This window comes from Ptychodera flava, chromosome 14 (assembly GCF_041260155.1).
Source record: "Ptychodera flava strain L36383 chromosome 14, AS_Pfla_20210202, whole genome shotgun sequence".
Classification (NCBI taxonomy): Eukaryota; Metazoa; Hemichordata; class Enteropneusta; family Ptychoderidae; genus Ptychodera; species Ptychodera flava.
In genome coordinates, this window is record NC_091941.1 from 8,483,121 (window position 1) to 8,510,633 (window position 27,513).

A 27,513-nucleotide genomic window follows, 5' to 3' on the forward strand; every position below is an offset into this window, starting at 1 on the left:
AAGTCTCAATTCACTTACTTTTCAGCAACAAAAACATCAAAATTTGTCTTTGAACAAAACTTACTTATCTATCCTCTCCATGATTGAAAGTACCATAAAATTTGGTAAAAAATAAATTACAGCACACATATAAGCCACATTTGATGTTTTCTATTGCACGTTTAATGTGCATGAGCTCCCATGAGGAGGCATTCTTCGTCTTTACATCTAGGCTTGATATCTTTCATGATCATTTTCTATCAACGAACCATTTGGTAACTTTGATGAATAGGAACATGCATCTAATGTGGAATGCCACAATAAAAGTACTGATTTCAGTTTAGCCACTGCCTGCACAGTCTAATACCAAAGTCTCAACCTTTAAACCCAACCCCCCCCCCCCCCCCCACCACCCCCCCCCCCCCCCCCCCCCCCCCCCCCCCCCCCCCCCCCCCCCCCCCCCCAACTGTATTTCCCATTGCAGATACCCATCTTTGAATGAAAAAAAATAAGGTAATGGTTGTGTAGTGTGGTCAAAAAGATTGTGATTGGACAACTACATTCACATGGAAATGGGAGAGACAGGGTTGGAAACACAAGTTGCAGGGCAGCAGACTGAGGATCAAGACATTGTAGAGCAATTTCTATGAACCAGGATCTCTCTTTTACCAAAGACCACCATATCATGCAATTTCCACAAATCATAAATGCATTGTATGCTTTATCTGATCACAATCTTTGGCAGTATGCCCAGAAAAATGAAAACGTCTCTTCTGTCTGCCATATTTAATTTAGACCACCAGTATATATTGACCAAACAGATGTGTCTATTTAGTTTGCACTGGTCTTCTTTACTCTTTCTTCAACCAAGGAACTCAACTGGTGTGTATATTTCTGCAACATCCTCAGCAAGCTCTTGAATTCCTGAATACATGAAAGATTAAAAGGTTCATTAAATGTATGCCCTTTCTAAATATTTCCTCGAGATACTTAAATGGACTGGCACAAAAATCCTACTGCTTCAAACATAGATTATATTTTGCTCATGCTGAATTTGATGAAACCTTGTTTTCAGATAAACATGTCCACAAAAATATTACAAATATTATAACCTTCGATATTAAAATTATTTTATCACTGCAACTTTGCATATATCTGTGTATGGTAAACGACACATATCAGTCATTCTTGCTACAGTAGAGCTACACAGTTTTGGCTGCACATTTTTTATGAGTGCCCCCCTCCCCAATGAAAACAATGAATAACGGCACCTCAAGTTTAGTATCTTAAAAATATTCAAATATATTTAAGGTTATTAAATGGATGGAACTTGTGGCCAAAAGTTTTAACTAAAGGTTCCTTAAGTGCTCAATTAAACAAGATTTGACCTGGTAATTGAACTGTACCCATTTGTGGAAAAAATTAATAAATAAATGAATAAGATAAATAATAAATAAATAAAATCAGCAATATTCTCCTGGTAGACAAAATATATATGCACCATTTGACTGTACAAAAATGCACTAACTTTCACATTGTCAGGCACTAACTAAAGGTTCCTTAAGTGCTCAATAAACAAGATTTGACCTGGTAATTGAACTGTACCCATTTGTGGAAAAAATTAATAAATAAATGAATAAGATAAATAATAAATAAATAAAATCAGCAATATTCTCCTGGTAGACAAAATATATATGCACCATTAGACTGTACAAAAATGCACTAACTTTCACATTGTCAGGCACTAAAGATGTTAAATTTGAAAAGAGGGATTTGCTTGCTTCTAAGCAAGAAATCTGGCATAGTAAAATTATAAAGCACTATAATTCACAGTGTACAAAATATACATGTACGGTAACTTTTGTATACCATGAATCATGATCAGACCAGAACTACACAACTCTATTTGAAGACACAATTGAAACCAGAAAGAGAGATGATAGCATGAATGGAAATAGGTACATCCGTGGCCACTTTACTGTTGATTAAGCCTACTTGATACGGTCAGAAATTCTGCTTGTATAAAGACAAACCCTGCCAAGGGTTGTAAATCAGAGCTAACGATTGGCACCTATTCTTAAACATAGGGCCAATGTCCCTGACGCTACTATAGCCATGGATACAAAATTAAGTATTTCCTGACTGTATGAAATTATCTCACTAAGGCCATCCTAGGGATCTGTACACCAAATATTAAAGCTGTCTGATCAGCAGTTTTGAAAAAAAAACACGTCATCATTGATGACACAGTCCCCACTTGTTAATGGGGACTTTGATTACAAGTCCTCAGAGAGGATAGAGTCCTCTTCATTAATTAGGTCTGAGATAAAAATACTTTGATACAGATGGCGCTCAATGGCCAAGAATATGTTCCATGGTGGTGAAAACATAAAACCAATGTAGGCTGCCATCCTAATTACAAACGGTCATTAAATGAGTCAACTAGGAATTAATTGACAGGATGTTGCTAAACATTTTTGCATACTATCCTAACACTAACAGATTATCACTGGTACCATATTTCATAAAGATTGATGCAGTATTTACAACACTATGAGATCAACATCTGTATCAAGTTTCATAAAATTTGATGCAGTATTTGTGGATATATCACTCTAATTAGGAAAGTTCATTACATATGCAATTACAAACTAATTAAAATGACACTGATAAATGTCTTTTTCACTGTTAAAGCAATGTCATCTGTACCAAGTTTCATGAAATTTGATGCAGTATTTCTTGACATATCAGCCGAATTACGAAACTTCAAAAATTGACATTATACTGCTACATGATGTGAAGCAAATTGACGAACATATGCATGAAATAGGTCAATGTCCTTGTACCAACTTTGAATGATACTGGTGGAAATTATGAGTTATGGCTCTGTCACTCTAGTCACTCCCTCTATATTACCAGTCTGGTAATATAGAGGGAGTGACTAACCCTAGCCCAAACCCTGACCCTAACCCTAACTTAACCCTAACCCTAACCCTAACCATCGGAAATACATACAAACAAACAAACAAATAAATAAATAAATAAATAAATAAACCACTCTTTATTGACAAATATAAACAAAAGAGCTTTTCGCCATTATTTTATTAAAAATAACAAATAAACAAACACAAACACACAAAAAACACACACACAAATAAAACAAGGTGGAAGAGCCCCCTGTGTATGGACCAGTGCATGGTAATGTTACCTTGTATCTCAATCTTGAATACAGATTACAGGGTGCCAATCGTGGTTAACTTCCAACACCAGATATAGCTAGTTTTGCCTTAGTACAAACAGAATTTCTGACTTCATCAAGTGGGCTTAATCAACAGCAGAGTGGCAACGGGTGTAAGTAACATCAGAGTAAAAAATTCCGCCACTTACTTTTCTTGCGCTCTCTACTACGTTGTTCCAACAATTCTTCTCTCTCTTCTGTTGACATGTTGTCTTCCTCTGTTCGTGTGATGGCAAAACCGTCTCCATAGCGCCATCGGTAAAAAAGCGATCCCAATATGGTCCACACGCCAAGGGCGTACACAACTGAAGCTCTGCGAGCCCATTTTGCTCTGTCCAGGCGATTCATGACCAATAAATACTTATAATACGTGAACACAGACAACTTTTACAGGAACATGTTTACTTGAACTGTATTAGTGTCAGCACAGCGCCCTTAACGTCCGACTATGGTAATGTCAACTTTGTAACAGTAGATACGATTGGTAGAAGCAACGATGGCCTTGCTAAAACGCGCCTATCATAAACTCTATAAGGGATATTGAAGAAAGTCCGTAGAGGTCATACAGGTTCAGGTCAATCATTACAGGTCAATTATTTCGCGCCATATTCAATACCAAAACATCAGGTGGTTCTAGCTGCGATCGGTTGTGTGCTCAATCAGTAAAGTAGTCTGGCTTCTCCTGTCTATGGTAACAGCGACAATGTCAATCTACATCGACAGACACTCGCTTGATAGGGCAGCGTCCGACTCCGTTCGAATGTCCTACATTCCATGTAAGATTGAGCACAATGGCGAAGCCAAAGTGAACGAATATTTTCGTAACTCTATACGAGATCTTGGGCAAGAAAAAGGTGAGATAGCATCAGTTGAGTTGTATCAATTCAAACATGCTACAAGACCGACATTTTTAAAAGTATTTTTAGGCTGCGTCAACAAACACCTCTGGAGGATGGGGCGGGAGGAATTCCAATCTAATTAAAATCCGATGTAGAGATGGGTTGGTCTTTCACTGTTTTACGTTGAGGGAGGTATCAGGGAGGACCGAAGAAAAAAACGACACAATACGAAAGCGTAAAAGCCCGACCCATTGCCATATCGGAATTTAATCAGATTGGAGGAATTCAGTGGGACTTGAAAAAAATTAGGCTACGTTTTGTTTACTTAAAATACATTTAGACTGATGATGATAAATACGTTATGCGGCAGTCAATGTCAACCCCCACTCCCCCCCCCCATCTCGGGGCATAGTGGGGGGATTTTGAAATTAGTCTTATGAAATTTGTCAAATCTGGAAAATCCCCACCTAAAACAAGTAAATCCCCCACATTTACCCCACCCCAATGGGTGAGGCATTCATAGATTCTGCGTTTGTCCATGCAAGTAATAATGATTGGTTTATTTGCTCGCAGTGACTAGGGGGATCAATATGATTCTGAGGCAGTTTCCCCACCCCCTCGGGCATAGTTTCATGGCAAACAGGGTCAAATTTCCCACACTTGTACCGTATCGCCTGAGGTTGGGTCCCTTGGGGATTACATTGACTGCTGCAATATCTCAGTGTGATATTTTTGAAAGAAATATCGCCACCTGACCAATAACTCTTTTGTTACAAATGCTTTGTCATCAAACATCCTAAAACTGATGTTTGTTCAGTACCATATATTTCTTTGAAAAAGGAAATCAAATCTGTGCAATACAATTCAAGTGCTTATAGTTGTTCCCTATCAGACTTTTTAAAGTTGACTCATTCCACTTAGTAAAGTTTTCAACCAAATCTGTCGACCACGTATCATACACAGCATTTCAGATTTGTTCACTTTGTGCGAAAGCTTCAAGGCACCTCATAGAACTCAAAGTACAGTTGTAACATAAAGCAATGGACATGCTTCATTACTTACTAGTAGTGACACATGCCACGTCATGTCTGATAAAAAGAGGGTTCACAGTATTATGTGCAAATTTTATTCATAAAGGAGAAACAATGTCAGCATCTATACGAGGCAGAAGTTTACACGGTATCAATGTGGATGTACCTGAAGAATTTACAGGTATATAATAATTTCATAAACTTTTATATACAGGCTATGACGACTTCAGTTTGTATGTTTGGTTTGGTCATACTAAGGGGCAGTTTCATTGACATGTAACTTTACGTTGTAGAATACATGTTTTTGATTATTCCTATGCAACAAACTTATTATCTTTCAAAAAGCCCCAGTCTCCATAAGTTTATTGATATTTATGATGCATTTGAAACTTCACACTTTACAAATGTGAACTAAGTTAGTATATATTTAGAGGTTAAAGAGCAAGCGAGGGTATTTGGTTGTGGATATAAGACCTCTGGGGTAAAAATTACCATATTTGGCGGGGCAATAATCACCGAACTAAGCGAGGTGATTATTTCACCCAAACGTCTTTCTTATATCTGCAACCAAATACCCGAGTGCACAGTTTATAACCTCATTATAATATGCTAAAGTTAAATACAAGTGGACCATGTCGTTATTTAGTTGGAAGGAGGGTTCAGCCTCAACACAAACTCTAAAAAGAATGTTTCAGAATGTGCGCTTGTGCACAGTTGATTCAATACAATACAGTAATGCAACACGCCGATATCGCAATTACACATCGAATTGAAATATTTTACTTGAAAAAACGCTCTAAAAGAACTTTAAAAATTATGTTGTCACATCGCCGTCGCTGCTTATAGAAACTCTTCCTTTGTGATTTCATCGAGCTGTACCAGACTAAAATTTAACAATCAAAATCAATCTCAAACCGCTAGCCATAGACTTGTTCGACATTATGGCACATTGAGTTCTCAAGCTTGAGTTTGAAATTTGCGCAAGCTCAAAATTGTTACACAGCGTGCAGGTCTTCCTGTTAAGAATATTACCCCAAGCTCCAGCCAATCATTTCGCTGGATTCCAACTAAGCATATTATAATTCCTTATAATCTGAATTTATGTGACAATATCCAGTCATATGTTAATTTTTTTTTTATACAGGATTAGTTATAAAAGAAGACAAAAAGCCTTTCCTTGAAGATGAGGTAAGGTTCAATTTCTCAAAGGATTAAAGAATGAGGAAGAGGTTTGTTTAGACATTTTATAACTATTAAAACACCGAATGGTAGACAGGAAATAATCCATTTATACTTAATAATTATAGTAATCAGCTTGCTTTAAAGGCCCATGATGAGCTGCAACTCTGCGAAATTGTCCAACCTCAAGGTACCTTCAATTTCCTCATATATTCATTGCACTCTGCAAATTAAAGGATATAGTCATTAACTATGCCTCAACAACGTTTGCTTGTGGCAGAATAAGAAATTGAACAGATTTATGTTCATTTAAATTTCCCGCCATTTTCAAAATCTTTCCATGTTATGTGAAAAATGGAGATTTTTTGGTCAAAGTGGAGTGAATCCTTTCCATCCTTTCAGTGGGTTGCACCATGTTGTATTTGTAAATATTCAAACGTGTACCTGCACCATTTACGCTGTTCATCATGTACTGGTATGGAGGTGGCCACATTTGGGTGCAGCACCCGTTTATTATTTGTCTTACTTTAACCTCCCCATGCAGTCCCACTCAGTGGATAATTATACTTGAGTAAACATCTCTGAATAAGAACATTTCTCTGAACTAATTTTAATCTAAATATAAAATCATGAAAATAATGCCAAAAGTTGCAGCTCATGTGCCTTTTTGTGTTTCAAGTAGATTCATCATCATGCCGATATTTGAAACCATGAGGCAAGGACAGCAATGCTTTGTTCTTTGTCTGTGTAATCATAATTTGTGTGTGAATTAAATTATTGTTCAAATGAGATGCAAAGTCTAGTCTATGATAGGCTCATTTTAGATCTGATTGACAACAGAAACAGACAATTGGGATTATAGGCTTACAGCAGGGGTTGCCCATTCAAATGAAGCAACAAAAGCTGCATAAATGGTAAAATATAGATCCATCATCTTTCAAAGAATGGTGTCATCATTACAAAATTCTGTACTGGTCATGTTGGTGTACAAAGACTTGTAACTCTTCCCTCGAGCTGGCACGAATGCTTTCATAGAATGTCAAATACTTTAAGCACTCACTGAAAGAGTTATTTGCTGCACATTGACATTTTGCTAATGACTATAAATGGTGATTTTTTACAGGATCGGCATTTCAAAGTTGTCCACAGGTTTCAAAGGTTTGAATATTGGAATTGGGACAAGGAGCCTTCAGTAAATGACAAACTAAATAAAGTTATGGTTTGGCCAACAATAGCTGCTGCAGTAAGTATGGAACATCTCTACAAATTGACTAAACAGCTACTTTCAATCACAGATCAAATTGATCTTTTCTATAAAACCATCCATTGAATGAGGGTACAGGAATTCAGAAAGAACAGTGTGACTTTCCCGTACTCTGAGTGTCCTTGCATCAACCTTTGCTTTTTTCATCACCCAAGTTTCAGTTTTGTCATCAGACACTGCAGAAATATTGTGTAAACAAATAGACAGACTCACAACTGATTGTTGATTCAAAGTTTGTGAAATTAACAGTATCTCTGAAATGCATTTTGACAAAGCATTTCCAATTTGTACAGATCCTAAATAAGTCTTCTTTGTGAACAAAATCAGAACAAAGATACTGCTACCCACAAACGTGTACATCAAAAGATTGTATAATGCATCCTTTTACACATAACTTCTGGAACTTCTGGTTGCAATATACTAGTACTCTTTTTAGTGAAGAGAATTAAGCTGTGAACAGTTCCCAGAGAGAAATACCGGTAGATGTACAATGACTCTGCATTTTACAAGATGTGTACTCTACTTCCCCCAACAGATTCACTCACCAGTGAGCACAGACAACAATTTGCAGGACAGTCAAGGCAGTGTCGCTGGCAAGAGATAGCAACATCAGAGAATAGAGTTTTGTCACATTACACGGACATTTCATTTGCAATTTTATTCGTTTTCTTTGGGAAACATTGTCAATGTTAATTTGAACTTTTGTCAAAGAGTCTTTTAAGATTAAACTGAAAACTTTTCACATATTCAGCTTTCTGCCAGTGATTTTATCCTTACTCTCTGAGGATCTGTGGATTACTAAACATGCGTAGTAAACAAAACTCATTGTATTTAACCTCAAACCCCCTCTCTTAAACAGAATTTGTAAGTGCAGACATCTGACAATGAAATCAAAATAAATGGACAAAATAGGTTGTTGGAAGTTGAAACTTGTGGACACATTTAACCAACAAACATACAAGGACAAAATCTGAATGGTGAAGGAGTATCATGCATATACATGCAAATTAACTTGACCATGCCAGGTATTTCTTATCGAGGATTTTGGTTCCAAGCAAGACACCCACTTCAAATATACCTTGATCACAGTGTTAATTACCAGGTAGAGTGAAGTATCAGCATAAATGCATACTAAATGAACATATCATACCAGTCTATTGATGGTGCAAATACAGCATTCTGACTACTTTAAATGTGAAAATAACCTTTCTATATCTGTAATATAGCATGGTTGAACAAATACCAGCTCTGTGAGAGAAAAATTCCTTTTTTGATGTTTTATGCCGGAATTTCTATATACTATTATGATTTACTGTATAGCAATAAGACACATCAGCAATGGCTATACCACTCAGTTATGACAAGTTCACTCCATATGTGTGCGCTAAAGGCACACATATTGTCAACTGATCAAAATCTTGTCATATATGGTCGTTAGGTTTGGTTTATTGCTTTATTTTAAGATCAAGATTCTGCATATCCCATCATACAAAATCCTGCAGCTACGTAAAATCTAAAGGCTGGAGCCAGATTTGATAGCATTCAAATAATGTTTATTGCTCTAAATATAGATTCACGGTTCACAAACCAAGCTGCTCCTGTATTAATATTTTCTTAATTGTCTGAAACCCTGTTGACCCACTTTTTCATCTTGAAGGCAGTTTGATATTTAATCAAAATTCACTGGCAATGTAACCTCTGTGTTTGTATCATAAGTAAGCCACTAACTTTCATATATTCCTATATATATAATATTCTCAGGTACTAGTGTAAGTTTTCACATGGAACAAAAAACTTACATTCAACAGCTAGGAGCCATAGGTAGTGTAATACTGAAACAGAACTTACAGAGAACGCCACATTAACCCATCAAGCCATTTAGCAAAATGCCTTGTAAAACAGAGTCATTCGGCCAGTGGTCTGGTACAGCGATTGTAATACAAAAGTCAGCAGGAAGCCCAACTCTGGCCATAAAATTGATACTGATACTATAGGCTGCGTAAACATCACACAGTGGTACAAATCATTTCTCTCATGGTGTATCTTAGAAAATAAACTGAATCGAATGAAGAATAATTCACAATTGACACCGATTGAGATTACCCGCTGATTTTAGTGTTTGCAATTGCTGTACCCAACCAGTGAAGTTGATCGCCAATTTATTTGTTATCTGGCCAAATGACTCCCTGTCTCACTAGGCATTTTGCTAAATGGCTTGACGGGTTAATGTGGTGTTCTCTGTAAACATGAATTTCTTAGAATTTCAAGATGGGCAAAACAATTTCTTCGAGTTTCAAGACAGACAAAAACACAATAGAAGGTATCGATATCCATAAATGCAACACTACATGACAGTCAATGATGAGTTTTCTCCCTGACTGATAAGTTAATAGTTTTGTAGAAGAAATATCCACATTATATGATTACTAAAAAATTTAAACTTTGCACATGATTAGAATTAAAAATTTTGCTGCCACATACGTCTTATCTTGATTGCATATACAATATCCAACAACAGCACACACACACTTTGATATTTTTACAAATTTCTGTACATGTCAATCGTTTAATTCATACAAGCATATCTATATTCTCTCGCTGCTGGAATGCAGACTTGGTATCCTCTTTAGATGGATGACAAAGCATAGTCTCTCTATGAAGTGTGGATAAAGCAATGGTACTGGTAAGATAATACTTCTATAGTCATGATGACTGTATTTCCAGATTACTAAAAAAAGTTAACGAACTTCACCTTTTTTTGGCTCAAAAGTAATTTGTTTAGTGAGGAATAAAGGGAATTTATGCATTTTTCGTTTTTTCCTCTGTAGTGATTGGATTTGATTTGAAACAATAATAGCAGTGTCACAATGCCCTCAGGACCAAAAGTACTTTTGACCACAAACATAACCAATGAAATATACAACAGAATGTGACGCGTATATGATACGCTGAAACTCCAGAAACAAGGAAAGACAAAGAAACAGCTCTTCTTTACACAAAACAGAATCATTCTCATTTCTCTGACATTTAGAACACACAGATCCCACATAATATTGTGACTAGAAAATTTGTGATGGCTTTTTAATGTATCATTGAAATGGCTTTTGTATAACATCTTTGGCTTCTTCTTGATGTATCTTGGCAATGCCAACTGCTGGTGTTGCAAGGGGTCCACGACCAACATATGCAAGCTGGTGAAATACAAAGATATTCAAAATATAAATAAGATATATGTTGATAGTTAGACCCTTGAATTTCAAAGGCATACATCATTTCACGACTCATGAATTGTTTAAGAGTTTCTAGTGTCATTAAAATCACATATGTGTGCAGAACTTCCTGAAATAGGAATCCATAGTTTTCATGGGGTTATGGACTGAAGATAGCTACATTATACATGAAAATTCCACAATGATACAAATGTGATAAATGGCTGGTGAAGAGTTGTATGATTAACTTAAACCAAATTTTCAAGCACAGGAAAAAAATTCAAAACACTGATTTTCAAATGTATACCTTGATAAAAGGTCAATTCATCTTGATTAAAACATGGATATTTTTCGTAAAGTTAATTCAGTGATATTAACATGCACTTCTTAAATAGAAACTTTATAGACTAAACATTTTGGAGATACTGATGAACATATGGCTACACTGTTAGCTGTGAATTTCTTACCTTGATTCCAACATTGTTTTGGAATCGTGGATTCACAAATGTCCATGCACCACTGTTTTGATGTTCCTCCTGACACCATATAAACTCTGCCAGGAACAAAATAAAGCAAAATCAATAATCACAAATTACTTATGAATTAATATTCAGACAATGTTATGGTGTTTGCAAGTGCAGTCAACTTCAACATGAGCATCATTGTGCATCCTGTTTCACAACAGCTTGATCAAGTTGATGAAGGAGAGATTTAAAATCCAACCTAATATTGACACTTATTTATTGCATTTCTGAAAACAAAAACATTCACCATTACGGATATTTTTAAATTTTGAGATAGAGAAAGCCTTTACACATTATTTCCAATAACTTGTACCAACAGAGACAGATCAAACCTGCCAATGGGTCAGAACATCTATATGTCTAATGAAATCTACATTTCTATATCAGAAATTTTCATGGACATATTTTACCTTTAGCTTTGGAGTATTTCTGAACTTCTTGTCTGAGCTCAACAGCCGGGAAAGGACAGAGAGACTCCACCCTTATTATAGCAACATTGTCAGCTTTTAAAGCTTCTCTCTGTTTAGCCAGTGCATAATAGTGTTTGCCAGTCACAAATAGGACTCTGCTCACGCTGAAAAATAAAAATACCGCAATTATACGGTGTCGCTCAAATTTGATCAGAATTGGTACATACCAGTATGGGTTACCAATGATCAACAATAAATGTTGTTTCTATCTGTCCAGTGGAGGAAAATTCTACGTTGATGTTACGACAATGATTTCTGCACAGTACAACCAGAAAAACAACAAGAAACATTTAAACCAGCAAAACAAGAATGACAAAAGTAATTAAGGTCTGAAACTTTAGGTACTGGAAGTCAACTTTAGCAACATGCATAGCAGAAACAAGCCCCTCTTAGTTTGACCATAGACGGTCTTCCCCCCCTCTACTGTCTATGGTTGCAGCTGGTCTGTTAATATGTAACAGTTCATAAACAATGACAGGAAATGACTCAAGATCAGTGGAGTTTGCCTGTTTCTTACTGGCATGCCATCACTCCTGCACATTTGCAGGATTTCCCTTTTTCTTACCTCATTTGCACATTTTTGACACTGACGTGTTCATTTGAACAAATTCACATCTCAACCCCTGCATCTACCTGTACACCAAATACTGAGATGGTAGCTCTGGCGGTATGGGAGCCTTTGTGTGTGACGGACATACATCCGCACATACATACCCACAAATATACAGACATACAGACGCCACCGACTCATCATATAAGCTCTTTTTGGTATTTATATACAAAACCAAATATGAGCTAAAAATAATTTATGTGATTAAACATTTAAATGGCTTCGAAACATTTTCATATTAGTGTATTTGTACACACATGTACTGTGGTGTTTGTTTTAGTTGTTAGAGGGGCAGGTTTTTTATCACTATTATTTCTGACCAAAACTGTGCACAACTCTAAAAGGAGAACAAAGGACTAAAATCACATAAACAGTCAATGTAAACAACTACTTATGCAAGAACTTGGGATTGAGAACTGCCCCTTTAAGTCTGATATTGGAATAGTCAGTCATTTGTAAGATACTGTATCACTTCAGTAGGTTGTATTTTATACTAACAGGTTAATATTTTGAGAATACTGTATTTCTTTTTGGCATTTACTTCCTTGGCTGGCATGTGATGTTGCAGAATAATGGCAAACATCCAATAATAATTCCTGTGATAATATCAGATATTTCAACCATGGCAATGAAAAATAAATGTGTAAAACAAAGTCTTGAACATTTACAAAAGAACAGCATATTTGAATACGAGAGTTACTGTTCCAAAAGTTTTATTCAGTGGGATTCCTTACCCAGCAGGATTGACCTTGTTATCACCTACAACTGGCTTGAAGGATGTGCCGGGCATCATATCCTTCAAATCTGAAGTGGCAGCTGGAAGTCTAAGAAGGATCTTGGGTGCAACAACCACCAGCGGTTTGCGGTAATTACGTACCATCTGATGATTTTGAAAACATGCAACAGAAAATAAAAGGGAAAAAATCAATGAAATGCTGAGGCACTGTTTAAAACACAATGTTGCATGATATACAGATTACAGGTTACATTGTTCAGGTCAGAGGTTTAAAAGTTTTCTTAACAAAAGACCTTATTACGTTGGTTGGTAATACATGTTCCACATCCCAATGACTAATTTGCTTCATAGAGTATCATGTGTGAATCATTATTGTCAGTACTCTTCACATGAGGGCGCTGTTCAGGAGATCAAACTCACCTGTCTCCTAAGGAGGTGGAAGTATTGAGCTGGCGTGGTAGGGTTTACAATCTGAATATTGACATTGTCACCATCTATGCCATTTTCTTTGCTGTCACACTGCAACAAGAATCTTTCCATGCGACATGAGGAATGCTCAGGGCCTGCTCCATCCATGCCATGCGGTAACAACATCACCAGGCCTGATTGAAGAAGCCATTTTGCTTGAAGAAAAAAATGAAAGTACATATTTATCACATATGTATGAATAACCTGTAAGACTTCGAGTTTTTCAAAAGGAAAACTGGGGGAAGCTTATTCTGTCTCTCATTATTTTTTATATATCTTCCTTGTATTCACGTTTAAAGCCAAAAAGGGTATGTTTTTGACATAGTTCCGAACTGTGCATCTATTGTTCCATGTTGTGTTCTTGTCCGATCAAAGCTTTACATGTCTGTGTCTTTTGATCAAATTTTTGAATATCCTAAAATATTTTCTTTTCCATGATGGAAACATATCTCTTCGCAATTCAAATCTTCCATTATAAAATATAAAATTTAAATCCCGAAATCTTGTTCATCATCTAGGGGACAATTTGACGCAGAGAGTGTCCATTTTACAGACTTGGTGAAATCATGCTTCATTCCATGTTCCAATGAAGAAGTTGACCATGGATTCTGATACAATCAGAATACTTACTTTCTCCTGTAGTCACGTAGGTGTCGATTATGACCTGGGCTCCATTAAAGAAATCTCCAAACTGGGCCTCCCATATAGTGAGAGAATTGGGACTCTCTATACTCATACCGTACTCAAAGGCAAGGACTGCAAGTTCTGATAGTGAACTATTGGCCACCTGGAGGGAAAAATGATGTAATACATAAAACTTTGCAAGGCTTCTGTTTGATATGAACGTAAAAAGATAAAATGACTATGGATTTCTTCTGTTAGTGAAACTTTTTTGTTGTTTTTTTCCTTTACTTGAGAGTTTGATTGTAATTTGAATATTCAAAATACAATCATACCTGTTACTGTGTTCCCGATATTGATGTTACTGTTACAGTGACTTTTGCTAACCATTGGTGACTGACAACTCAAGTGGTCGATGTCAACGTCTCAAAATTACTATTTGGGAAATTGTATCACCTGTTTTAAGGTTTCTTCCAGACTCACCTCAAGAAATCCTTGCTGCTCCTCCACCATATGGTTCAGTGGAATATGTATTTTATCTGTCTTTTGATCCACCAGCATTGCATGTCGATGACTGAATGTACCACGGCCGACATCTTGACCACTTATCCTGGCATTAAAACCTGATATCAAATATTGATGTCACTGCTGTTAGACTTGACTTTTGGTGAGTAGAAAAGTAGTCTGCATGTGGGAGAAGCCTGACAATTTCAGAAGAGGATGTGTTTCTGGATAGAGAATGTTTCAAAATGGAGTTACTGTACCCTTTCAAACTGGTATTTTCAGCTTTTAATTTATATGACGTTTTTCACAATTGTGATAAAATTACTTTTAAAGTGTGCTCAAGTCTGCAACAATGCCAAAGTTAACAGTGTGGGGTCTTTATGTGGTTGCCCACACTTCCAACTTTTTTGCAATGTGACACCTGACAAGAACTCATAACACTCATTCTTTCAATGTTTATGTCAGCTGCTGTTTGTTAGTTACCTTGGAAGAGCAGTGATCCAATTGCAAATGCTTCGGCCGTTGCCCAGTCAATGTCAGAACCCTCTTGAATCTTCTGTAGTCGAGCTCCAATATGTGCCTTGGCAAGCTTTGCATGGACTTCCTAGAATAACAGACATTACAGAAAATTGTGAGTCTTTGGAAATTAATTTATTCACATGCAATATGAGTGAAAATAAAAACTTGTGTGATTGCAGTTTCAGATTGCATTTCCCTTAATTTTTAGAGGGGAACACTTCTTTGATTGAATACAGGCCTAAAGTATGATTGACTAACAGCAAAACTAACGTTCATGGTGTAAATAATGATGATAGTATATTTTTAAACCATGGAAATACACAGTTCATGTATTCTTCCATTATAATCACTGTTACCGGACAACATTTTCAATCTAAATATTGTTGTCCATCTCATTTGACTTTGGGTAATTCTCCTTTTGCTAATACACTATGGAATGACTACAATGCTTTCTATAACTCAGACTTCTACAAGGGTCAAAATTAGTGGATATAATTTACTTTTTCAATAAGAAATGACTTACAAATGTAAACTACTTGTTTTGTGAATATGTTTAACCTTTCCCAATACCACTCACCACTTCAGGAGGAACATCAACTGATTTTCCACCGACAAATTTCAGAATGTCTTTATCCACTCCTGCAAATATATCAATTACAACAAAATGTAAGTTACACTTTGTTATATAGTCTATGTAGTGTGCATCTTATTGTTTAGTTGTCCTAAATTTCAGAGTACGTCTCTTTCTTCCTTTAATTTTTTGCATAAATTAACCTATCAGATTGGAAAACGGTGCAATATTTATCAGATGGTTAATTGGTCAGCTGTCACTTGTCACAACGAAAAGGAACATCACATTGAAACCACATTTTTCTGATTCATAAAAACAAATTTATCATTCAATCACACCTACCAAGCAAAATTTGGTGAATATTCTTCCAGTAACAGATTACCTGTGTCCCACATTGTGATGTGAGCTGGTGCCTGAATAAATCCACTCCATTGTTTTTCTAAATGATTGGCTGTGGGTACATGCTGATCAACTCGTGAAAGTTGCTGATTCAGGTCTGCATGGTACTCTGCTACTTGGGATGTGATTTCCGACTTCTTGCAGACACCCTCTCTCTGAAAACCACAAAATAATTATATAGAATTTGTGAACATGAAATCATCATCACAACTTATGTATTTTTTTCCTTTTCACTTTCCTTTGCAGAATTGAAAATTGAAGCAATTAATGAGTAACATGAGGCCAAATTCTGGGAATATGATGCAACATTTTTAGCTCATTAAAATTAATCATTACATGTTACCTAGTTAGCTTGAGAGATGAAACAATCTTTGTGGCATGATTTATTGGTTAGTGGTCACTATCATTAGTTTAGGACACACTGACCTAGGCTATATACCTCATTGAGTCTATCATGAGTTATGCATGGCCACCTTGGACACACAGCTTTGTACAGCTGATCTACCCTTCAGTAATATCGATACAAACCTCAAGTTGATCCAGGTACTCATCAGGGACACTGCGTCTGTTATGAATGACGTTGTACATCAAGGGTTGCGTGAAAGTTGGATCGTCGATTTCATTGTGTCCCCATCTCCTGAAGCACACCAAGTCAACGATGACATCTTTCCTGAATTCCTGCCTGTAATCCATGGCAAGTTTGCAGGCACGGACCACATCCTGTGTCAGGGAGAATGGGTCTTATAAGTTTAGGGCAAAAGGAACATTTAAAATGGTAATGTGCTGATGGAAATGTCGATTTTATTTTTGATTTAACATGGCACCTTGACCCTATTACATCTCCATCTTTATCATTTGTACTGTCAGACCACAAAATGAAGAGATTATGGAAGAGACTGGTTAAATTTCCTCTCCTTTCATTTGTTGATTTGTCTTATGATGTACAAGTGGTATGTCAATAGTTGCCTTTTTTTCAGTTTTTGATAGTGATGTAATTATACAGTTAATATACAATTATTACTCTCTCTTCCTCCTTATCTTGTTGTTACTGCTAGTATTTTGATGTTTTTGAGAAACGCAAGAAGGCAGGGCAGTTGAAAGAGTTAGAGATGACTACAACAGGTGCAACACCACTTGTGAAAAGCTAGACTCCAAAAGTATGTAAGTGAGAATTGTAAAGAGACAAAACAGCTATCGTTTCGAATTATTTCAGTTATTTTTGTTCCATGTGAACAACTATTAATCATGTTGTTCTGCTCATTAAAACATGCTAAATTGTCAGTTGTCAGATCTCTACTCCTTCTGTCTTGTAAATAAAACAATAAGTGCTTTGATGACATTATTTATGGTACATACCAAAATTACAACATCATCATACTTTCATGTTATGTCTGTAGGCAAGGTGTCAGTAGAGGTCTAATGATTGATAATTCAGCATGTTTCACTAAGCAGAACAACATAAATAAATTTTCACATGAAGCAAGAATGACTGACACCATTTGTAAAGATAGTGACTTTGTCCCCTTCAAGTGATGTAGGAGACATTACACTAGATACAAGACATTATTATCCTTCCCCAAGTCATCTTTACCTCAGGGTGGTCACCATTGACATGAATGATGGGACAGTTGACGATTTTACTGACATCGCTGCAGTACATGGAAGATCTACCCTGCTGGGACTCTGTGGTAAAGCCAAGCTGGTTATTGACGATCAGATGCAGTGAACCACCAACATCAAAGTGTGGACAGTATGCCATGTTGAAATTCTCTGCCACAATTCCCTGTAAAATTATACAGAAATTTCTATCAATATCAGCAATGTATGACTTGAACCAAATTAATGGCAGTCTTTAATTTTTAAAAATGTCAAAAAATTGCTAAAAGTTGAGACAAGAGATTGTTCATGGTGACCAATATTTTTTTGGGTCCTAAATATTTCATTATTGATAAGATGCTGTGTTTGATGTTGTCCAAAGCAATTGTGGCTAAACACTGACGTACCTTATAACCATCCCTTTCCGTCTTTCACCTTATGAGCAGCTGACAAGTTTTTTGGTAAGATCTTTACATACATGAAATTTGATTTAAAAATTTCAGCTTTTTCCTAATTTGTTGTGGAATACAATAAATGAGATAGTATAATATCTTAATGACCATTGAATATCTCTCTGTTTTCCCTACCTGACCCCCATTGCAGTGTGGTCTGCTGTGCTGCAATCACTTTCTCACCTGTGCACAGAAAGCAGCATCTCCATGGACTTGAAGACAGAGTACTTTATCGCCAAGCCTTGCTGTGGCATTATTTGAATAATCCCCATCCTTCAGAGATTGTTGTCTTGCTCTTGTTTTACCAACTGCCACTGGAATATTGGCCTGCAAAATGAAAATAAACACAGTTGCAATTTACTTTCAAACCAAACATTTATAAATAAAATTCGTTTTTCAGTGTAGTTGGAAAACACAAAAGTGAAATATAGAATTTGGAATATTTTGCTATATAGTGTATCATACACTGCAAAGATATACATTTTTAGGAAAAAGTTGTTGTACATTCTTTGCAGAGAAACAAATACTTATCTGTATTGATTCAAGTATCTATCATATCCCACTGGCAATTTGGTAATTTTTCCTCCCTTTATTGTTCTGACATTCTGACATCATGAAGTCACAAACAGACATTACCTCCAGATGAGACGGGTTTGGTATCATGGTAACATGCACGGATTTATCTTCAAATTGGAGATCCACAGAATTTGCTGAAAACAAAAAATGATGAAAGGAACACAGAAAGATTAAAAGAGACATCTTGATGAAGATGATAAGCAAAAAGTTGTCTGTTTCAGTTGTTTTCTCTATGCCATATCCTCAGAAGTTTGGGGATATCAAATGTACACCTGTATAGAGAGAGTTCATTATAATTACTGTAAACGTTATTTGGGTGTAAAAAGGAGTACTCCCAATGTTGCTGTGATTGCTGAGCTTGGGAGAATGCCAGTCTTTATTTCTACATTTACTCGTTGTATAAAATGGTGGTTAAAACTTCTGACCATGCCAGATAGTCGCATTGCAAAACATTCATACTTGATGTTACTAAGAGAAGATGATAGAGGTAAAATAAACTGGGTAACGCATATTAGAGAAATGCTGAACAGATATGGTTTTGGTCATGCATGGATCAACCAAGGTGTTGGAAACGAGCGTAATTTTATTTTTACTTTTACACAAAGAATGAAAGATAGCTGGCAACAAAATGGTGGGGGGAAATGTCCAGCATGAGCCGATTGAATTTACTTTGTCAGATTAAGTTTCGTCCGAATTTTGAAAGTTATATATCAACTGTCACAGTAAATAAATACCGTAAAGCATTATCACAGATACGATGTTCCAGTCACCAGCTTGCTATTGAATCAGGTCGTAGTAGGGGTCTCGATCGCACAGAGCGACTCTGCGAAATTTGTCATGAAGGTCTTGTTGAGGACGAATTTCATTTTCTTTTCGAATGTCCACTCTTTCAAAATTTGAGAGAGAAGTTTTTGCCATGTTGGGCGAATGAAAATCGAAGACAACAAACTCTCATACGGCTTTTTACTACTAAAGATAGCAAAATTCTTTGTAATTTAGGGAAGTTTATTTATAAAGCATTTGAACTAAGGAAAGAAGCTATGGAAGTGTAAGATCAATACTTTTCTTTTCCTTACATTGTAATACATTTATTTGGTGTAATCATGATATGTAATATTTCTTTGTCATATATTCCAAGCAATGGGCCGGTGGCCTGTAAGCTAATAAAGTATAATAATTTAATTTATTTGCTCAAACTTTCTTTAAGGATGTACGATCGGTAAAATTAAAAGTAATGTCTATGCCATATCCAAACATATAGCAAAATTGACCTTAGTCTGGCAGCACTTCAACAGTGCAAACACTGTTTCTTATATGCCATTGTCTGATAAAATCTCCAAGAGGGACCATGCTTATATCTGCCATAGCTAAAATAATATTTAACTTTCTCAGTGTCATGACTTTAAGAATCAATTCATTAAAACTGAGGGTTCAACTCACTTAGATGGGAGAGTACGTCACCGCTTGCCTGAACATTTTCTGGAAATTCACTCAGACCCCTCATTTTCCTGTACATTGTCATCGGCGGGAATTTTAGAAGTCCTGTCAATACGTTATTTCTTCCTCTGTGAGGCATACACATCACCACTTGTTCAATTTCATCTGTCAGCAAAAACCAATATTCATCAGTATAAATACTTGACCTACAGTACATATACTGGACCTATTTCAAAATTTTGCAAAATATGTAAAGTTAACTTTGGGATTCCAAGCAGCTGATTAGCAATCATGCATTTCTCAATGACACACATATCATTTTACTGTGTAACACACCCACAGCCACAGATGCACTCTAATCTGTCAGCTGCACACAACTTGTATAACAGCAAGTACCATACAATTTTGTGAGCACAATTTTTGTACAAATTCTCAATAAACCTTACACTTTAACAGTATATTTAACCAACAATTTTCAAAAGACTGATTGTATGTCTATTTAGCAAACTGGGTGAAAAGTTCAAAGGTCAATGGGTTAAAAGTGGTGTCCCCATTAATAGAGATGACATATGACTCCTTTCTGCTCAGAAATTGAATATATTTTCAGTCTCCCTCGGGGAATATAAAATCCTGCAAAAATGTTCTGTAATCTAATACTACTGTTTTGGTTTAAAATTCCAAATACAATTAATTCCACTATTAAATATGATTTATCATTCTATACAGTATATTAGAAATCATCTAGAGACAATTGTTTTTTCGAACACAGTAGTTTGCATGCATTCACATGCACTGAGTGATTGCAATGTGAGAATTCTGAAGTACAATAATATACTTGATAAGAACACATTGACAAACACACCAAATGAAAATATTGCATGTGCCGTCACTCCAGTAGGGCAGTTTACACTAAAATCTAGAAATATTTGAACTCTTTTAAAGACTGAAGATGGACATGAAATATTTGCAATTTTGTAGACTAAGTGTTAATTGTATACACTTCTTTGTCATGTTTGAATAATTTAAAGGCCTTAACACAAAACACACCATTCGTTGCTGCAAAGAATTGCCAAGCTAATGCCTTGAAAAGCTCAAAATTCTATCAACTATGACAATGGCAAGACCAATGATGTATTCTTTAAGTGTTGTTTAATTTTTCTTACTTTGTGCCGCTTCTTTAAAAACCTGATGGAAAAATCCCTGCATGCTCTCTGCGCCCTCCCCTCCATACCTCTTGACTGTTGTAAACTTCACTGCCGTAAAAAGATCAAACTCCTAAGATTGAGACAAAAACCATGTCTTGATTACAATGTGTGACAAATACACTGAGGAAACAAATACAGTGATGAAGTGATGCAAACGTGATGCACAATATCTTGAAATTTTAGCCTTCTATGGTTTTAGAGCTCAGTTAAAGAAATTTCATTTTTAAAAAGGCTTGAAAGACAAAAATGGATTCTAAATTTTGGTCATTTAAAAAAACACGATAACAGTGTCTTCAACTTAATAATATAATGCACTTCTTTTCTTAGTATCTGCTTGACTTTACTACATTTCAAAAATTATTAATACATTCAACACCTTCATCAATACCAACCTGAGATTTGGCTAGAAGCAATCCGAGTTCTTTCTTTTCCTCTGCAGATAAGTTGTAATTTTGGAGCTCTTCAAAGTTATTTGATAACCATTCCCTTTCCCTGATATCCTGCAAATGCACAAAATTACAAAAATTCTACAGCCATGCTGGAACTGCAGGATATCAAAACTTTATCAGCCAACATTTCTTCATCATTGGATACACTGACCACAAACTAACATCAATCTATGCAAAGTTTGCGAAAACTGTTCCTGTACAAGTTGCGATTGTTACTAATGATTCTTGAAGTATGAGTTACTTTTAGATTGTAAAATGGTGTGCCTTCCAAGATTTCAGATTGCGCACTCTTGAAGTCAATTTCATGTAGTTTTCTTGAGTCAGCCTTATACTAATAATTGCAGTATGTGTGATTTTAAGGTGGTTGGAAAGGCTAGAGCGTCAGTTATAAATTTCAACAAAACTATTAAAATATAAAAGTAGTCAACATTCTCTGTGGAATAAAAAAAACTAGACATTTGGGCACAAAGGCATTGCAGAGTTATAGCCTGTTAAAACTTCTGAAAAACTGACCAAATAAGAAGAAGTTGGGGAGTCCTTAGTGTATTAACTATGGTAGAGGTCCCCTAGCTTTTAATAAAATGTTTGAAAAGGGAAAGTCATTATTTGCTGTTTTTCAGGAAAGTTTGACAAGGTGGTGCTGGCATTCAGAGTGAGTGACTGCTATTGTAAATGCATTTTGAGATTCTTTGAGTGTCAAAGAGGTGTCAAAAGTGAGATTAACCAAAAAAACTGCTCTATGACTTCAAAAGAGGGGTGCAAATATGGCTTGTTTTCAACATTTTTGACAGAATAACAGTTTTCCTACATAATTGTATACCAATTTAATCCAACTTTGAAATGAGATATGGACATGGAATTTTTACAGCCTATTAACAAGGTTACAGATAAGATTTGTACGGCACAATTTTCCTGTATTTGAAGTACTTTTTGAAAAATAACATTTTGAAATTTGAAAGAATTTTTAATAATGTTTTGATATATAAACCCATGTAAAATCATAAAAACAAACTTTATTTACAAATCCTGCCGTACAGATCTTACAATAAATAGTGTCAACATATTTATAACTAATTTGGTAATATTAATACTATCCAATTATTATGAAATTCAAATATGTAAAAAAAATATGAAAAAATAAATTTTAATATTTACTGGTGTCATATTTCAAAATCATGGCTGCAAATATACAAGTTTTATATTCTTTGGAGAAAATATTAACTAAGGGAGTTATCCTGAAAATTTGAACTAAATATCTTGATTCTAACACTTGAAACTTGACATTAACTCTGAGAAAAGAATTGGTGCAAAAATAGCCTTTCCAACCACCTTAAGTAGGAGAGAATACTCTTGATATGGGGCAGTGTCACATTGGCATAGAAGGTGGACTTTCGCAATATAAACAGCTGGCCTGCAAAACAAAAGCTCACCTTTTAAATATGACAACATGTCCAATTCAACTATAGAAGTAAGTGTGGGACCATACATCCTGCTCCCATACATCAATTCACCCACTGAATTGTATGAATATAAACCTTTATACAGGGAATGACAACCACTGGATTGTATGAATATAAACCTTTGTACAGGGAATGACCAATCTCTTTACTATGAACTAATATTCATTTTGCTACAACACACAGTCCCTTCAGTTTGAGAACTGTCTTTCTATGTACCTTGACACTTACCTCAACATGTGAGAACTCTGCTGATATTGTTCCACAGTAAATAGATTCTAGATGCTCCAATATCTCTTTCAATGTAGCAGATGATTTTCCAATATTTAAAATGCCTACAAAGATGATGGAATATATCACAAAAATTTGTATCAATAATTTTTTTTTCATAAAAAGTACAGTGTGACCAGGTTTCCTGTATTGTTGCATTCTTGAATTTTGTCTTGATGACTTCAAATTTTCAATCTTAATTCATCTTTTAATTCAATCAATCTCATTTTTCTTAACATAACATTGAGAGAAAAGTCAATAGAATTTCAAAATGTTTGTGGGGCTTTTGTATCGTACAAAGACATGTTACCTGCAGACTCATTTGCATTTCAGTACAACAAAAGTACTGTAGCAGAGACACATGATGATCATCAAGTGATGCACAGCATGAAATTTCTTCGTTTGAGAGAGTAAGACAAATTGCCACTACAGGCTTCACAGAAATATTGCATGGTCCATAATAACAAAACAGTGCTTTAGTTTAGCAAACTGAGTATAAATAAACTCAGTTTGCTAAACTAAAGCACTGTTTTGTTATTCTAAACTCTAGCAAATTGAGAAATTTTACCTTCAAGATTGTACTCTGTTGTGTCCTCTGTTGACAAGCCATACATCTTTGGATCCAACTCAGCCACCTCCCTGTTGGGACAAGAAAAAAAAGACATCAAAATGTTACAGGATATTTGTTAAATCCACAAGAAACTTGATACCAGCTTCCACGATGACATTTTGAAACTATCAAACTATCAAAAAAATCAAACTAATTGAGATTCCACCTTGTTTTGCATTCATTGTTTTCCAAGATTCATCAATGTATTGCAGTATTGGATACTTTCAACTTGGTGCAACCAATGAAACTTCAATAAAATGCTTAGTCAAAGTTGCCAGAATTCATCTGTAATGATCGATATTACTGATTCTACTGTCTGTGGTTTAACATATGATTATAAAGCTTCAATGAAAGAACTGAACTTTGTGTCAAAGAATGGTTTGAGGCCCTATGGTTGCCATCACTTGACTTGATTTAATTTGCACATTGTATCTCACTCACTCAGAAATCACTGATTGTGTTCTAAAACACTTGTGACAGACTTGGATTTTTGATAAAAAGACTGTAACTGCGGTTGCCTCTTACCTTCTTTCAAGTAAACCTAGGGGGTCCAGCTTGGAAGTCTTGTGTCCATTTTCCCTGTATGCTGTTACCAACCTTAAAAGATTGGCATTGCTTGCTCTGTTTGCAATCACTGAATCTGAAACTGCAGGGCACCAGATAAATCTTTAGGCATAGTAATACAGGCTTGTTAGAATTACACTGTACAGCCTTTTGATACCGATAACTGGGGCACTGAACTCTTATCAATGTTCTTACACAACTTGAAAATTCTGAAAAGCTGAAGGTTCATTGTATGAATTGCAATGCTGGTTTTCATGCATATGTTGTTATCACAAGTTACATGTCTGGACATAACATCGTGGATGAATTCTTAGGGCCACTGCATGCTCATAGGCCCACTGTATATAGTTAAAAAAATGTATTGGTCGATCACAGTCCCTGATGGAGAGACTGTTGAGATCTATGAAATGGCTGAATGTATACATTTTCCTTGGGACTGTAAGCAACATCTGTGACTCTGACTGTTCCATATTGATTTCAAGCTTATATCAGGCAATTAATATGCTGTACCGGTAGGCATCAGAAAAATTCCAAACAAAATTTTTGACTGGACAGTGTACTTGAACTACTATATGTTACTTTTAGTTTTACTGTATACATGGAGGTAGGAAGAGATGCTGTATACTGTACCCATAGAACGTACATTTTGAGACAATACCCAGTTTTGCACTACACAATATCTATTCAACAGACAGGATGTGTCACAGCTCAGGTGAAAGGAATACCAAATAGTGAACTAAAAACAAAACAATTGCATTGTTGCTAACCATTGTTCTCTACTATTCCTACTTTCAATTGAATTTCAAGAGACAAGTACCAGATACAGTGCCAATATGGAGCTAATTAGAATTTGAACTTGCTCTGACTTTGTCTGTTGGCTAAAATGGAACATCACACTTTCTTTATTGTTACAATAATTACAAACAGAGAATAATTCATCAAATTTTCAAGGCAATTGCCAGGCTCCGATTACCACTTTTTTCTTATTGGGGAGTCACTTATTGATGTTTATGTTTGTGATACTTTATACTAGCTGACACTATGTTTCTTTTGAACTTGGCTATTTTTAAGTAGATCAAAATAAATGAATACTACCGGTATCACTCAAAAAGTGCAGCTGTTAGTCAGGACAATACAATTCATATCGACTTAAGACTGTTTCATCCATATAATACAATTGGTTATATTTAACTTAATTTCTGCCATTTAATTTGTACATTTCTTATGTTGTGATTGCAACTCTACAACGTATCTTAGGTTAATAAGATTCAACTGTATGAGAGAATATCATGAATACATTCAATAAAGCCATGTGATGCTTTGCTGTTGAGATCTTTGATAATATTTTGTTTAGTTTATTGTGCATTAGTTTATGGCCTCAAGAGATGAGGTGGAATCAACTCCAAGAATTAATCGAAATCACTAGATTGGAAACTTAAAATTTGTTGGGGAGGGGGGGGGGGGGGAGACGGTTCTTGGATACTAGATTGCCCACTTTAGTTTATCAATTGTTCGGGCCAACCACTTTCCAATTCTTCCAAATAATTCTTGCCAAAGCCTGGCATTCGACTCAATGCAAGCAAACCATCACTGATGCAACTAGTAAGGCATCAGTGACGGTTTGCTTGCATTGAGTCGAATGCCTGTGATTCCTGCAGTGTGTGTGTGTGTGTGTGTGAGAGAGAGAGAGAGAGAGAGAGAGAGAGAGAGAGAGAGAGAGAGAGAGAGAGAGAGAGAGAGAGAGAGAGAGAGAGAGAGCCATGAAAATTCAAGTATGTGTACGACATGGATTAGTTTTGTAAGGTTGCCCCGTTGTCATTACCTTTGAAGTCAACTTTTGGAAGCCTCGGTTGGTAGCCGTACACGCCATGTTTAGAGTGGTACGATCGCCTCCCTCCATATGTAACAGACAGCTGCCCATGCTTTCGACAGACGCATAGATTCCTTGCAACTAGTGCATGTCTACGGAAAAGAACTGCGGTTCTGTACATGTTGACAAATGTACTTCTAGAGTCAAAGCATGGGCTAATCACAGAATGAATTCTCGCTAGTAAGTACTCACATCGACACGCTTTCTTAATTTCTGTGATGGCCCAGCTACTAACACGACATGATCCAGTGAAAAGAGCGCCACCAAGCAGATCTTCTGGGGATTTTTTTGTTTTTCTTCCGGGTCTTCAAGTAAACAAGAGCGGGACCACTGGCTGCTTGGCAAACCCTGCGCAGTGCAAATAACAATTTATCTGTTGCGATGACAAGACAAAAAGTGTGCCGCGCTTCTGTGGTCAATCAGAAATTTGAAATAACATGAGGTAAAGGAGTACTTATTACGATTTTTATTTTTTCACAATCCCTGCCAACATATAGTGGCTCATCATTTAGGATTTTCTGACTAAATAAATGAATAAATAAATAATCAATTTAATCGATCAAAAACCTCAAACATCAACATTCAAACAAATATAAATTGTCATCTTTTGTGAATAAGGCTAAACTTCTGTGTTGTTTCTAAAAAATTTCTAATAAAAAATTCAAATCTACAATCGACAAATTTATAAAGTGGAAACTATTGATGGGCTATAATGGGCACATAGACGGAAGCAGTTAAGCTCTAAATTGTTTCTAAAATTATTTTCAAGAAATCCACACAAGGCCAAAAATGAGACAAGGGTTTGTTTCTCCCTTGCAGACATCTAGCTAGACTAGCTGCACCAGCTATGTTTCACATTCGCTTGA

The 27,513-nt window shown here is 35.9% G+C and overlaps 2 protein-coding genes across 3 annotated transcripts; one reads left to right on the forward strand and one right to left on the reverse strand.

Moving 5' to 3' along the window:
* The first annotated feature begins 3,766 nt into the window (after window positions 1-3,766).
* LOC139149211 (ribonuclease H2 subunit C-like) lies at window positions 3,767-8,276 on the forward strand. Of its 2 annotated transcripts, XM_070720785.1 has the most exons (5): window positions 3,767-4,071; window positions 5,194-5,268; window positions 6,232-6,275; window positions 7,390-7,509; window positions 8,066-8,276. In XM_070720785.1, the coding sequence occupies exons 1-5, from the start codon at window positions 3,906-3,908 to the stop codon at window positions 8,132-8,134; spliced, it is 474 nt and encodes a 157-aa protein (XP_070576886.1). In that variant the 5' UTR covers window positions 3,767-3,905; the 3' UTR covers window positions 8,135-8,276. The 2 variants fall into 2 exon arrangements, with proteins under 2 accessions (XP_070576886.1, XP_070576887.1); XM_070720786.1 differs by lacking the exon at window positions 5,194-5,268 and having other exon boundaries at window positions 3,791-4,071.
* A 2,241-nt stretch (window positions 8,277-10,517) lies between these two features.
* LOC139149209 (2-oxoadipate dehydrogenase complex component E1-like) lies at window positions 10,518-26,901 on the reverse strand. The gene is made up of 21 exons (XM_070720783.1): window positions 26,600-26,901; window positions 24,739-24,859; window positions 24,172-24,242; window positions 23,565-23,668; window positions 21,820-21,927; window positions 21,386-21,497; window positions 20,226-20,387; window positions 18,846-18,919; window positions 18,393-18,536; window positions 17,753-17,944; window positions 16,690-16,881; window positions 16,145-16,316; window positions 15,769-15,830; window positions 15,156-15,276; window positions 14,652-14,791; window positions 14,178-14,334; window positions 13,500-13,702; window positions 13,078-13,223; window positions 11,674-11,837; window positions 11,207-11,292; window positions 10,518-10,721 (listed from the first exon to the last, which is right to left on the reverse strand). The coding sequence occupies exons 1-21, from the start codon at window positions 26,766-26,768 to the stop codon at window positions 10,620-10,622; spliced, it is 2,802 nt and encodes a 933-aa protein (XP_070576884.1). The 5' UTR covers window positions 26,769-26,901; the 3' UTR covers window positions 10,518-10,619.
* Window positions 26,902-27,513: the final 612 nt, after the last annotated feature.